Below are 13,917 nucleotides of genomic sequence, written 5' to 3' on the forward strand. Positions count from 1 at the left end.
TTGAAACCAGAACTTCGGAGCAGACGCCAGCCATGTGCCTTCGCAGCTAACAGAGGTTTTCCGGACGCCATTGGCCATCTCCAGTGAAGGTACCCGATTACTGATGTGTTATCTTGGACGTTTTGTGGCCTTAAGACTGTAACTGTGTAGTGAAATAAACCCCCGTTTTATAAAAGCCTATCCATCTCTGGTGTTTTGCATTCTCCAGCATTAGCAAACTAAAACATAGTATGTCTGCAGAATTTCGGAACTGTTTGGGACCCTTGACCCCTGTTTTCATTCCAATTTCTCCCTATGACCATAGGAATGTTTACTATGTGACTATCCCCTCTTTGTATATTGGAAGCAGATAACTTGTTCTAAGTTTCACAGGTCCACAGCCAGAGGGGACAGACCACACCTGTAACTGATTTTAGTGAGACTTTGTACTTAATATGGTTACTGAAATTATTTAAGCCTTTTGGGATTTTGTGATGGAATGAATGTATTTTGCATATGGAAGGAACGTGTCTTTTGGGGGTCCAGAGGGTGGAGTTTGATGGTTTGGGAGGCTTTATGGACCCTAGAAGATCATGTTCTTAAAGTGAATCCATTCCTGTGGGTGTAAACCTATTGTGGGTGTAAATTGATTGTGGGTAGGACTTTTGGTTTAGGTTATTTCCAGTGAGGTGTGCCCCATGTGGGTCTTAATCCTCATACTGGAGTCCTTTCTAAGAGGACGAAATTCAGAGAAAGAAACAGAGAGGAAGACACTGAAGCCAGAAGCTGGACGCAAACCCGGAAGAGAAGGGAAAAACCAGCAGATGCCGCCATGTGTCTTATCTGAATAGAGGAGTCCAGTTATTGTCTTAATGATGCTTTGATTTGGATATTTTCACAGCCTCAAAACTGTAAGCTTGTAAGCTAATAAATACCGACTGTTAAAAGCCAGTCCATTCCTGGTATGCTACAATTCCACAGCTTTAGCAAGCCAAAACAGTGAGTATTTCCACTGCTTAGTAAAACAAAGGAAAAAATGAACAAACAATATAGAGTTTTAAAAAAGTGCTTTTAATAATAATCTTCATCATTTCATTAAAGTGATAAGGATGGATTGAAACTGCCATCTGTTGTATTTCCAATGCTTTTTTTTTTTAATTAGAATTGACTTTCTGCATTACTCTGGGCATAAGCAAGCTCCTTACCTCCCTTACCTCATGGGAATCTGCACATGCTGCCTCTATTCAATCAAATAGAATCTCCAAAATAACATGGAACATGCAATGAATACTAAAAAAGGAAAGCAAAACTGCAAATACTCTGTAGCTGGAAGCTTCTTAAAATCCTCTGAAAATCTCAGTTAATGAAACACAAGTGATTTCCAATTTCAGCAACCAAGATAAAATAAATCTTGTACATTGAATCTCCAGATAAAATGAGTGCTAAACTTTGTTTAAATCCATAAAATGAGTGCTAAACGTTGTTTAAATCCAAATAAGAAAAGGTTTGGAATACGTTTCACATCAACCAATATCAAACAAATATCAAGTTTTTCAGTTTTACTTTTGTTTTCGTTTCCCTGCTACTAAAACAAATACAGTACAATGGGTTGGCTTCAACAATGGGAATTTATTGGCTCACTGTTTTGTGGTTGGGAGAAGTCCAAAACTGAGGCATTAGCAAGGTGATGCTTTCTCCCCGAAGACTGTGGCATTGTGGGGCTGGCTGCCGGCAATCCTTGGTCCTTGGGTTTTCTGTTGTATGGCAATGCACATGGCAGTGCTTTCTCCCTTTTATTCCAGGTTCTATTGACATCCAACTTCTTGCTGTTCCCTGTGGCTTCTCGTTTCAAATCCAATTTCCTTTGCTTATAAGAACTTCAGCCATTTTGGGTTAAGGCCCCCGCATTCTGCTTGAGCACACCTTAGCTAATAACATCTTCCAAGGCCTTGTTTACAAATGGGGTATCACCCAAGGGCCAGGGATTAGGACCTGAACATGCCTTTTGTGGGGGCCATGATTCAATCCCCAACAACTATGAATTCCTGAATGCTAAAACAAATGTCAGGAGTATGATAAGAATTTAGGGTTGTGCTATTTAACTGGTAGACAAAAGCTATCCTGCAAAATTTAAGAATTTGCTAGTCCTGTTTCCTCATTGCCTCTTCATTCCACCAGTACCCTGACATTTTCTTCCTCTCCTCTCAGGTACCTAGTATTCCCACTCTTGCTCTAAGTTTCAGTGTATGTAGTCAAATCTATTGCTACTTTCCTTTATAATTTCTGGGCTATGTATCATGTGTAGCAAAATATATTTTTAAGCCAGAATAATAGTGCTATCATGGAGCTCTAGTATATATGTTATTTAATTTAATCCAACAGATGGCAAGAGGATGGTATCAATGTGACCTTTTTTAAAGAAGAAGAAACAAAATCCTAGAGCTGTTAAGAGCTTGCTAGAAACACATAGCCAGGATCTGAGAAAGCAGGATTCTAATCAGACCTATGAGCTTCTAATGCCCACTATTTTCCCATTGCTTCATGATAGCACTATTATTCTGGCTTAAAAATATATTTTGCTACACATGATACATGGCCCAGAAATTATAAAGGAAAGTAGCAATAGCTTTGACTACATACAACTTTAAAACATTTGTATGGCAAAAGGAAACATAAAAATAAAAAGAACAAACAGTTTGGGGGAAAATATTTGGAATATATGTAACAGAAAAAACTATACAGAAAGAACTCCTTTAAATGACTAACAAAATAATCAACAACCCAATAGAAAAATGACCAAAGAATATGAAAAAGGCAAAGGAAAAAATAAAAGATAAAAAAGAGAAAGAGCAATAAACTTATGAGAAAATGTTCAACCTTACTTTCCAAAACATTGCAAATAAGACACCTATTAGATTAGCAAACATTTTAAATACTGATAATATTCAGAGTTTTTGAGATGGTGGTGGGAAAATATTCATTCTCATACAGAGTTGGTAGGAGTATAAATTGACAAAATCTTTTTTGGGGGAATAATTGGTAATATTTACCAGAATGTAGATGTTTTTATCCCTTGAACTAGCAATTTCACATTTAGTCATCTATCACCCCTGCCTCCCCCCCAACATACATACTCCCATCACCAACACACATAAATCTCATGTACAAGAGAGTTTATTAGATGACTGGTTACAGTAATGAAAAATTGGAAACAACCTAAATACCCATTAATAAGAGAATAGGAAAATACATTATAATACATTTTTCCTTGGAATACTATACAACTGTTCAATAAGGTAAAGCTATAAATATTGACATGTGAAGACATCCAAGATATATTGTTCGTGAAAATAGCAAGTCAAAGAACAATATCATATTTTACCATTTAAGTAAAAAAAAAAAAAACTGGAAAAAAACCCACTAACTTATTTAGTCTTATGAGTCACTACCTTTGATGATGGTGGTAGGAGTGGAAGGCAGGGGCGTGAAGAGGGGCTGCCACTTTTTGCTTCATTTATATGGTATTGCTTTGATTTTTTTAAGTGTATTTTCATGGTTATATGTATAGTTCAAAAATAAAAATGAAAGCACTGCTTTCCTTTTATTTTACTATTGTATTCTTTTTCTCTCACTCTTCAAATAAAGTTCTCAGGCAGGATGTGAACAGAAACAAAAGTCAGGTTTATTGACTTCCGTATCTCACACTTGGGTTCTAGTGTTTGACTATTTATGATTTCCTTCCTGTGCCTCTGACAGAATCACTAATTTTAGGTATGTCTTTATGGTTAGAAAGAGCATTTTCTTATGTTTGAATTTTGGAACTAATGATCTTGTTGGTAAAGAACGATGTTTCTGCAACAGTGTTCTTCAGTTAAATTTTTTTCTCCCCCTCTCATATAGCTAGGCCCAAACCCTCTTATACCCCAAAAGAAAATGCATCATGTAAGAACAAGTTTTAAATTTGTTGATAAATGCTAATTATGGAGAATTAGATAATAAATTGTGTTCCTGAACATAAGCATAAAGGGAATGCATCTTCAGAAAATTGATGGAAATTCTGGATATAAAAGATGTAGTGTGTTTATCTTAAGTTAAGTTGAAAAATGATATTAGCAAAAAATAGCTAAGAGAGTCCCATTGTTAAACATTAATTGGGATTTAAAAGTGTCATCCTTAGCAGTAGAAAGAGAAATAATGACATTCTATCAATCCTTTTTAATAGTTCCCTATAATCTTGCCTTAACTATAGCATCCAAGAGAGCTGTTCATAATCCTTTCCGTGAATCAGAATTCAATTATTTTATATTGGTTTCATGCTTCTATCCAAGAGAGATACATAAGTTGTTTTTAATCACTTCTTTTATTTTTAATCAATATTGTCTGCCAAGAGGGTAACATTTCCCATTAAAACATCACCTCCTAAATTGGTATAATTATTTCATGAAGAGAGAAACCACACACAATTCGACAATTTTTGGGTTTTATAAAATCTAATTATGTTCAAATACCATATTTTATTCTTAGCAATCTCAAAAAGAACTTGAACAAAGCCCAGATATTTATGATAAAGTAATTGGAAAGAAAAAGGTTCATTATTGCCTATAATACCTCCTCCATTAACACCCTCTGAGAGAAAGCTCCTTTTAACAGCCATCAGGTTGTGAGAAGCTTTGGGGGAGTACAAGTCTCTCTAGCCTGGGTCAGCGGCCTTGTGGCCCAGGTGCAGAGTGAAGTACAATCCTGAGGTAGAGGCTTCTTATGCCTGGGCAGGAGCCAAGGGATTCCCCAACCCAGATAACCCAGGTGTGGAAGAAACAACCCCCCAGCCAGTAGATTTGCATACTGCCTTTAAGGGCTGCTTCAGAAGCAGCTGCCAAGAATGAAGAAAGTGAGAGAGAGACGTGCACAGACCTGGCCTCTACCCACTGCCTCATCAGAGGTACTTTCATCTGTTTCACATATTTGGATTCTGCAACAGATTTCATTTGGAGAATGGGATCAGTTGCTAAAATTTATCCCTGAAGCCTTCTGTGCTATGCCGCAGCCATGTGCCATCCCTATGTCAAAGAGAGAATGACTTAAGAAAAATAGGAAAAGAAAAGAAGCTGGAAACACCCTTTGATTGAACCAGGAGGACCAAACAGCAACCCATGTTTCCTGAGAACCACATCCTAAAACTCATAAGCCTTCTTGTATCTTCAATTTTATTTCTAACACTGGTGATGAGAAAAGTTCCTAATAGAAAAGAGCTAAAAAGCAAACACACCTAGAGACCAAGAAAACACTCCCAAACTGTGCTTCACCTGTGCTTCTTTATAAAAAAAGGGAGTGAGAGGGAGAGGGAGACACTAGAACAGAAGGAAATTGGAGCCAGGATTGATGGAAAAGCCATTGAGAGAGAGAGAGCCAGAGAGCAAAAAAGCTAGATATAGAAAGCGGGGTAGGTTAGAGAGAGAGAATGTTAAAAGAGGATTTTTTAAAAGTTGCACTGTATGTTATATGTTATGTAATGTAACCCTTTCCTTCCTGGTCCACTTGAACAATATTTTAATGAGAGCCACACATTAGCCAATGCTTGTATGTGTTTTTTTTTAGAAGGATGAAGTGAAAGGAGCATGGCCTTTCAGATTAGTGTGGGTAGCAGAAGAGGTTGCTTATAGGGATCCAATTTCATCTGGGCTGCAAATAGTCACAGTAGGGTAAACCTCATCAGGAGCAGCACAGACTGGCCCAGGCCCCTGGCACCATCATGCATTTATGATTCACTTGCCCAACTTAGAAACCTTGGAGTTTTCCCTGACTCCTCTTTCTCCCATGTCACATCCTGGCAATGTTTGTAATCTGGCCCATTCTCTCCATCCCTATTGCCATTGCCTTGGTTCTGATCCCTCTAATCTCTCGAAGGACTTTGGAAGGCTCTATCTGGTTTCCCTGTTGCTCAACATTCGCCCTTCCAATCCAGCCTCTGTATTAATGCCTCCATTTCTTACCATTTCTTTTTGGACCCCACATTCAAGGGGTTGAGTTAATCATAGTCATGGTGTATAATTATTAATGGTCTGCAAAAGCCTTCTTAAAAAGTCCTACTTGCAAGATTGGCCCTTGGCTAATGTCTGGGAACTTGGATTTTGGGAATGCTCCCACCAACCTACCTTATAAATATAGCTCACTTTGCCTAAACTGTTTGCACAAACAATCTGCTTTCCTTTTGGAAGTATGAAATTTTATATGCTAGGCAGAGGGTGCCTATATGATCAGCCCCCAGTTAAAACCTTGGGCACTGAGTCTCTAATGAGCTTCTTTGGTAGATAACCTTTCACATGTATTCTGGGGGAATTAAGTACATCCTGGGTAACTCCATGGGAAAGAACTTACAAGCTTGTACCTGGTTTCCTGTAGTCTTTGCCCCCTGTGCATTTTCCTTTTGCTGATTTTGTGTTGTATTCTTTCATTGTAATAAATCATAGCTGTGAATATGAATACATGCTAGGTCCTGTGAGTCTTCCTAGTGAATCATCAAATCTGGGAGTAGTCTTGGGGACCCTTAATACAGGCATACATAACTAGAAGCTGGGTCATAGGGTATGTGTATATTTAATTTGGCATGGTAATGCCAGGTTGTTCTCCAGAATGGCTACTTGAAAATACACTCTTACCAGCAGTAAGCAAGAGTTCCTGGGTCCCTATAACCTTGCCAGCACTTGTACATGGGTATACCTTCATTTCTGCCTTCCATATCTCATATATAATTCATTCTGGCCAATCAGAATGGAAACATACAAGGAAGGGAATTCTTGGAAACATGTTTCTGATTAACCAAGTCGACACATTATAAAACCACCACCCTTGGTATGATCCAGTTTCAGAGCTCTAAAATTCACAGCTCTGTCATAACCCTTTCCAGTTTAAAATATGTGGATGGTTTCCAATGGTTTAAAGGATAAAAGTCCAAAGCCTTTAGCATGGTGTGCAAAATATCCTTCACCAACTGAACCTACCTAACTTTTCCCATTTTCCACCCATTTTAATCTGTGCCATACTAGACTCCCTGTAGTACTCTGAACCCATCTTCCTTTTTCCAGTCTCTTGAGTCTTTGTATGTACCATATCTTCTGCCTGGAATTTTCTTCAACCCCCTCATTCTTCTGGAAAATTCCTACGCACCATTGAAGATCTACATTAAATGTTACCTGCTCAGACAATCAGGAGATAGAAACCACACCATTAATTTGAACAAGGAAAATTTAACATAAAGAATGATTAAGCAGATAAAAGATGGTTGACTATTCAGAGGAACTCTAAAATGTACAGTGGTAGCATCAATAGAGACAGGGTACTACCCCTGGGGCTGAACCTAGAATCCTGAAGGAAAAAATCTGAAAGAAGGAACTGAGCAACTTGAAAAGGGCCTGCAAAGATGAGATTCAGAACATGCTGCTTGCAGAGGTGTGGCAATAAAAATCTTGCTGGAAGGCACTCACTGAGAACCTGCAAGGACCACTGCAATCAACACTGATAGTCCCTGGCACACCCATCTGGCTCACCTCTACTTGGAAATCCACAGCACTGCTCTCCGGCACCCAGAGTTGGCAGAGCCTAGCATTGATCCAGTAGGCAAAGGAGAAATGTAGTCTGCAGAGGTCAGTTTCAGTATCGTAAGGCAGGCAAAGGGTGAGTTTGGAGCTGAGAGCTGATAAATTAATGAGTGCTGCACATCATCCTCCCAACTTCTCTGTTTTCAGGAAATTTGTTGCTCCTACTTCTAGACTGTCATTGATCCTAATAGATACTTTCATTATAGCATCTCTGAAATGGAATAGTAACATCTCCTCATAGCATTGCTGTTAAATGAGATCAAGAATGTAAAGTGGCTAGTCCAGGATGCAATAAATGGTAGTTCCACTCTTTTTGAAGATAAAGGACCCTTGGTTAATACTTGTAAATGAATAAATATATGAATAAAGTTAATACTTTTCATGAACAGTTTTATTAGACTGATTACTCCCTGCTGTAATTCAATGAAGAAACAAGAATGAAGTGAAATTCACTAACATTAAGTGAGGAAGGGGCTTGGTCTCTTAAGATCTTTGAACAAGTAAGGCAGAGGAGAACTAGCATGACAGATGGACTTGGTTAGTAAGCTTCGTAGTAGTAGTGTTTGAAGAAGGGCAGAGAAAAAAATATGTATTTAGGGGAGGATTTGACCAAGGCCAATGTATGAGGATTCTGTCCCTTGATGAGCTTTAATATTGTCCAGAACTATGAAGCTCCATTTTGCTTCAGCATTAGTGTATTAATCTGCCTTTCTTTCTTTGTTATTCCCTTCCCTCCCCCTCAGTGTTACCTTGAGAGGCCCTTGCTCCCTCTTTCTCTCTTCCTCTTTCCCTGTAACCCACACCAGTAAGCATGACACGTTCATTTAGGAAGCAGCAGCTTGGATGGATTGTGAGATTCAGAGAAAGGACGTGAATAGGCTCAAGGGCTAGATGGAAAGATGAAAAGATACACACTTGTTGCCAGAATCCACAGATAATCCTGACTGAGGAAGGGAAAGGGAGGTGGGTATTAGGGCAACTTGGAAAGGAGGGGAAGAAGTAGAGACATTGACCACCAGAATTTTTCCCAAGAAGGGGCTTCTTAGAAGCTGATTCTCACATGCTGGCTCCTGCTTGCGATTTGGATTTCAATGCCCACGCCTCTTCTCAGGAGAGGCCTTCCCTGACTGCCCAGTGTAAAGTAGCCACCAAGCCACCCCCCACCACATTATCCTTCTACACAGCACTTATTAATTAGCTGGCATTATTCATCTTTATTTTTTCCTAACTCTCTCCATCCTCCCCACCTCGCTCCTACTAAAATGTAAGCTCCTGTAAGGCAATGACCCGTCTCAAGACTGCAAAGACTTGGCTGGTTTTTTAATGCCTGTATCCATCAAAGTGCCTTGCACGTAGAAGGGGCATTCGATACTTCAGTAAATACTTGTGGAAGGAAAGAATTATAGAAAGAAAACTCTTGCCTTTTTACCAAGGTTGGGTGGTAATGAAGCAGTTGAAATTTTCCTTATGAGTTTGGGCAAGGACAGGCATGTTTCCCCACAACAGGTATGGCCTCAGTTTTTAGCTCATTTGGATCAACAAGGGCTAATGGCAAAGATGCAATCAGAAGTGTCTCCTCTATGCTGAGCAGTGATGTGAGGAAGAGGAAGACACAACAGGGAGGGAAAGCAGCCTCCCTCCCTGATCCAGGGGGTGAGAAGGAGAGGTCCTAAGGAGGCACTCACTGCAACGAAGCAAAGACCAAATAATGCCATAGTCCATTAAACTTGACAAAAGCTATTTTACATATGGGCAGATTACAGTAATGCACCATGAACATATTCTTCTCAAGTTACCAGAGGCCTTCAACAGAATGGTGAACATCAAAGATTTATCTCTTTTGTTTACTTCTATCTCAAATACTACCTGCCTCTTTACTTCGTTATGATTCTCCCTTTTGTGAAGAATAAAGCAAAGTTATATGATAATTTACAAGTGAAGATATTTAACATTAGCATTTCATCAGCAATTTAAAATATACTCCCTTAAGAAAACATCAAGTAGAACAAATATAAACATTTTAGGATAAACAATAGAATTTTGCAGCAGGAGATATGATTTTTACACAGTGAATAGTTGTGTTCCATTTTGGAACAATGTGGCTTTAGCAAATGATACGAAGTAAATAAAGGGGATTGTCAATGCAAAAACAAAAACAAAAAACAAAAAACCAGGAAAATTCTAATGAATGAATTATATAGATAGTCCTAATAGATAGAGGGCACATGTGATTTATCATCCAAAGCAGAACACTTCTGCGAGTGAAAGGGCACTGGCAATAACTACCACTGGGGCAAAAGGCAAAAACCAGGACAAACTGAAATGTATGATCATCCTCACTGGGACACTTTGTGACAATAAAACTGCCTTTAGATTTTTTTTCTTGAAAAAAGAAAAGCCAAAATAGAATAGCTTTCTCAAGTGCTAAACAGATGGTAGGCAACTGATCCTTTTTGATTAACTGCTTGATTTGTTACAATAAAATTTAACTAGTAAATCTGAATATAAGTTATTATGATTAACAACTATTAAAACAAATTCCATGGGTCATCATCCTATTTTCAAATTATTCTGTTTATTAGAAAATTTTTTCCTTTGACCATAAAAATTAATCAGAAGAGAAAAATCTGAAGCATACCCTGTCTCAATTTAAAATACGCATTTCATGTTTTTAAGGTCATGTACCTTTTTAATATTGATCAGGTTGGATTTTGTCTCCAGTCTCAGCCCTTATTGATTGTGGCTTTCAGGAGCATTGTGTTGACAGGATTCTGGGGCAACCTTAAGTTCAGCAGAAAGGCATGTGGTGATCAATTAGTGATATGTGCTGGGCACATGAGATGGGCACAATGGTAGGTGTGCCAGCCCAGACTTGGACACACATCTGTTTTAATAATAAAACAATACTTTTCTGACACACATCTAATACATGGTTGATTAAAAATAAAAAGTTACACTTTGCTGATCCTGCATCTGCTACCTCTCCTGGGTACTACTATAGTGTAATAATACACCAACTACGCCAAAGGAGAGCATGGCTCTCACTTCTAACTTGAATGCAGAAAGCAATCTTATGATTTCTACACATCGTTGTTTTACAACTCTTTTAATCCAAAATCAAAATAAGGAAGGATCAAATTCCTAATACCTGAATGGAAAGTGGTGGGAAAAAATAATATAGCAAATATGTTAGTTAATTGCTCCTCTGTTTCTATCCTTATTTTTTTGTTTGGGGTTATAATTTTAGGCAATAAAATGAAAACTAAACTTTTTTCTCCCATTGCGAGCAAGTATTAATGTACCAATTTTAAAGAAATGTTTTCAGCATTCATTTTACTACCCCTTTATTTATCCTTTCTTTACATAATGAAGGGTTGTTCTGCTCCTTGCAATGAGGTAAAGACATAGTTGATACATTAAAAAAAAAAAAAAACAACATAAAGCATCTCTAATATTGCTGATTTTTTTGTGACCACAAAGTCCATTCCATCTTTGAATCTTAATTCTCAATTTTTATAAAAGATGGCAGAATCAAATTTATGTTGAGGAGAAGATCCAACTTCAGATCGCAAGGCAGCTTTCCATATTGATTTTGACCACACAGCTCTATTTTTCCAAGAGTGAAATCCTATTGAAATGACTCTCCAGAATATTTTGTGGAAAATAAGAATTAATAGATGGCAACTCCTCACTCATGATGCCCAGACAGGAGACGAATTCATCAGGCAGCAAGGTCTGTTCTGGAAAAGTTTCCCTGGGTGAATCGTTTTCCAAAAGCATGGTGGTTTCCCCCTCTATTGAGTTTTGCAGGTCAGAAGGACTGCATTCACCTTGACTTAAAATGAGGCTTAGTTCTTCATGAAATAGTGGGTTGCTTAGTGAATTTATACTTGAGACAGGAAAAACAAAATTAGGATATATTTTTAACCTGGTATTCCCTTCCAGACCCAAGGAGTCAACAGGTGTTCTAAGAGTTGAGGAAGCTGTTTGATCAGTATTACTGAGAGGTTTCCCCCCAGAGAGAAAATTTGAAATCTGGGGTTTATATCCAGTGTTGAGATCAGGAATATACACGACTGTATTGGTGAGTAGAGCCTTCTGTAGGCTATCTCTCGTCTCCAGAGGTCGGTTATTATTTTCCTTCTTGTAGTACATGGGCTTGTGTTCTTCTGGGAGGAAGATTTCTCTTATGTCTGTGATCACGGGATCAGCATGGAGGACCTGTTCACTGGAATTATTATTCATAAATTCATTTTTTTCCTAGGAAGAAAAAACATTGTTTCTTTTTACAAAAGACATTTAAAGGGGCCCACTGAATACTTGTATAAAGACAGGGATTCTGTTTTCCCTCAACTTTCCTTTCCCCCTCCCTTTTCTCAAATTATCTTCCCATATTAACGTTCTCCTTTTGTCTTTTGTCAGCCTGCTCAATTCCAAGTCTTTATTAAATTCTCCTGTGTGTAGAATAAAGGAAAGAAGTAATCAAAATAATCCACGCCTTCAGAACATTGCTGGATTTAAAATTTTGGAAGGAAAAGTTTTTCATGTTAACTTGTGCATTAACTTTATATTATTTTGTACCTTTTAAAATGGATTTTGGAATATTTGGGAATATTTATTAATGTTATAGAGTCTTACTACAAGAAAATACTTTGCTGTTTAAATAAAAGTGGAGAGAGTCCTATTTTGCTTATATACTGAGAATGAGGTTGTGATAAATGCTGAGTTTAGGTTCTAAAGACATGCAGCTACTCACAGTTCAGACAAGTCCGTGATGGTCCAGAGGTGGGTGAGAAAGGCTTTCATTTGTATGGAAGCCTGAGGACCCTTCTGGGCAAGAAAAGGACTTGAGGCCTCCCAGCTGATGGCTGGCTTCCCGGGGCAAATAACTCCACCTATCAGAATTACGTAATGATGGCCACCTCTTAGTTTCTTGGGCAGAAAACAAAACCTCATTCAGTAGGAAGCCACATGGTTCACCTCAAATTCCAGGATCCCAGTAGGGAAAGGAGTTTGGCCAAGAGGGAGGACCTTGAATAAAGCAGCATTCAGTGTCCCGTGAACTTCCTTCAGCCTCACCCTCTCCAGGAAACTTGCCAGGTCCTGCTGGAGTGGGCGGTCATATATATCAAAGGTCAAATCAAGGAAAAGGACATTAGACGTGTTCTAGGAAAAATGAGTGCCATGTGGCTATGGTCTGCGGAAGGAGACCCACTTCATGCTGGTAAATGAGTAGAATAGCAGGTCGGAGTCAGATCAGGTCAGTGAAGGACAACGAAGAGCAGCAAGGACTATAAAGGAATCCCCTGAGTGAGGACAGGGTGGGGACAACAAAGGAAGAAGAGGATTTGATCACAGTGAAGTCAGAGACAGTTCTCTTTGAGTTACAGAATATCCCCAATTCCCTAGGATAATTAGTGGTCAGTCAAGACAGAATTATTAAGTGAAGTTAATATCAAGACAGTGATATTTATTAACTGTAGTTTTGTGAATATATGCTTGTCCTTAGGTTACTTGTTAACCATGTACTACATTACATATATAGACTCAGTCATTCTCGATAACCCCTCTGCTGTTGGTAGGCACCATGACCTTCTCTGGAATCAGCCACATCCACACCCTTCCTCTCCTTCAAGAATCAGGAAACAAGGATCCCTCCTCCAGCTCAAGGTGTGCCTCACCACCTCATCGCCTCTACTCTCCCCTCCCCTCTTCCCAGAGTCTCATTAGATCAATTCTCCCTCTCTTTCCTCTATCTCTGTAATATTCCTTCTCAAGTCTGTCCAACTTAAAACAAACACCCTCTTGACTATACACCTCTCTTGAGCTACTGTTATTCATTCATTTCACAAGTATTTGAGAGCTGACTACGTGTCAGTATAGCCCCTCTCTTCACTTCTCTTATTGTCCAGTTCATCAAGACCAATCTATACTATCAGTCTTCACTTCAGTCTCCCTGTGGTGGTTTGAAGCTGTTTGCATCCCAGAAAAATCCATTGTAAGTAGGGCCTTTTGATGCGGTTACTTCAGTTAAGGTTGTGTCCCACCTCAATCAGGATGGGTCTTAATCCTCTTACTGGAGTCCTTTGTAAGAGAATGAAATGCAGACAGAGAGAGAGAAAGCTACAGAAGCAGGAAGCTGAAATCAGTGAAACCTGGAAGAGAAGGGACAGACCAGGAGATGGTGCCATGAGCCTCGCCATGTGGCAGAGGAGCCAGGACCACTGGCAGCCAGCCCCAGAACACTGGTCTTTGGGAGAAAGCATTGTCTTGATGATGCCTTGATTTGGACATTTTCCTGGCCTCAAAACTATGACTGAATAAATTTCTATTGTTTAAACTG

General features: G+C 38.9%; 2 protein-coding genes across 3 annotated transcripts in view; one reads left to right on the forward strand and one right to left on the reverse strand.

The window, feature by feature from the left end:
- C2H1orf141 (chromosome 2 C1orf141 homolog) overlaps positions 1 to 13,917 on the forward strand; it is a 232,878-nt gene that overhangs the window by 44,535 nt on the left and 174,426 nt on the right. The gene's annotated exons all lie outside the window — the stretch shown is intronic.
- Positions 11,022 to 13,917, reverse strand: part of IL23R (interleukin 23 receptor) — a 76,670-nt gene continuing 73,774 nt past the window's right edge. For both annotated transcript variants that reach the window (XM_037826949.1, XM_037826950.1), the window contains one exon: positions 11,022 to 11,834. In XM_037826949.1, coding sequence (XP_037682877.1) covers positions 11,181 to 11,834 — 654 coding nt within the window. In that variant the 3' untranslated portion in view covers positions 11,022 to 11,180. The remainder of the gene's footprint in view (positions 11,835 to 13,917) is intronic.

The sequence above is a fragment of the Choloepus didactylus genome, chromosome 2 (assembly GCF_015220235.1).
Source record: "Choloepus didactylus isolate mChoDid1 chromosome 2, mChoDid1.pri, whole genome shotgun sequence".
Classification (NCBI taxonomy): domain Eukaryota; kingdom Metazoa; phylum Chordata; class Mammalia; order Pilosa; family Megalonychidae; genus Choloepus; species Choloepus didactylus.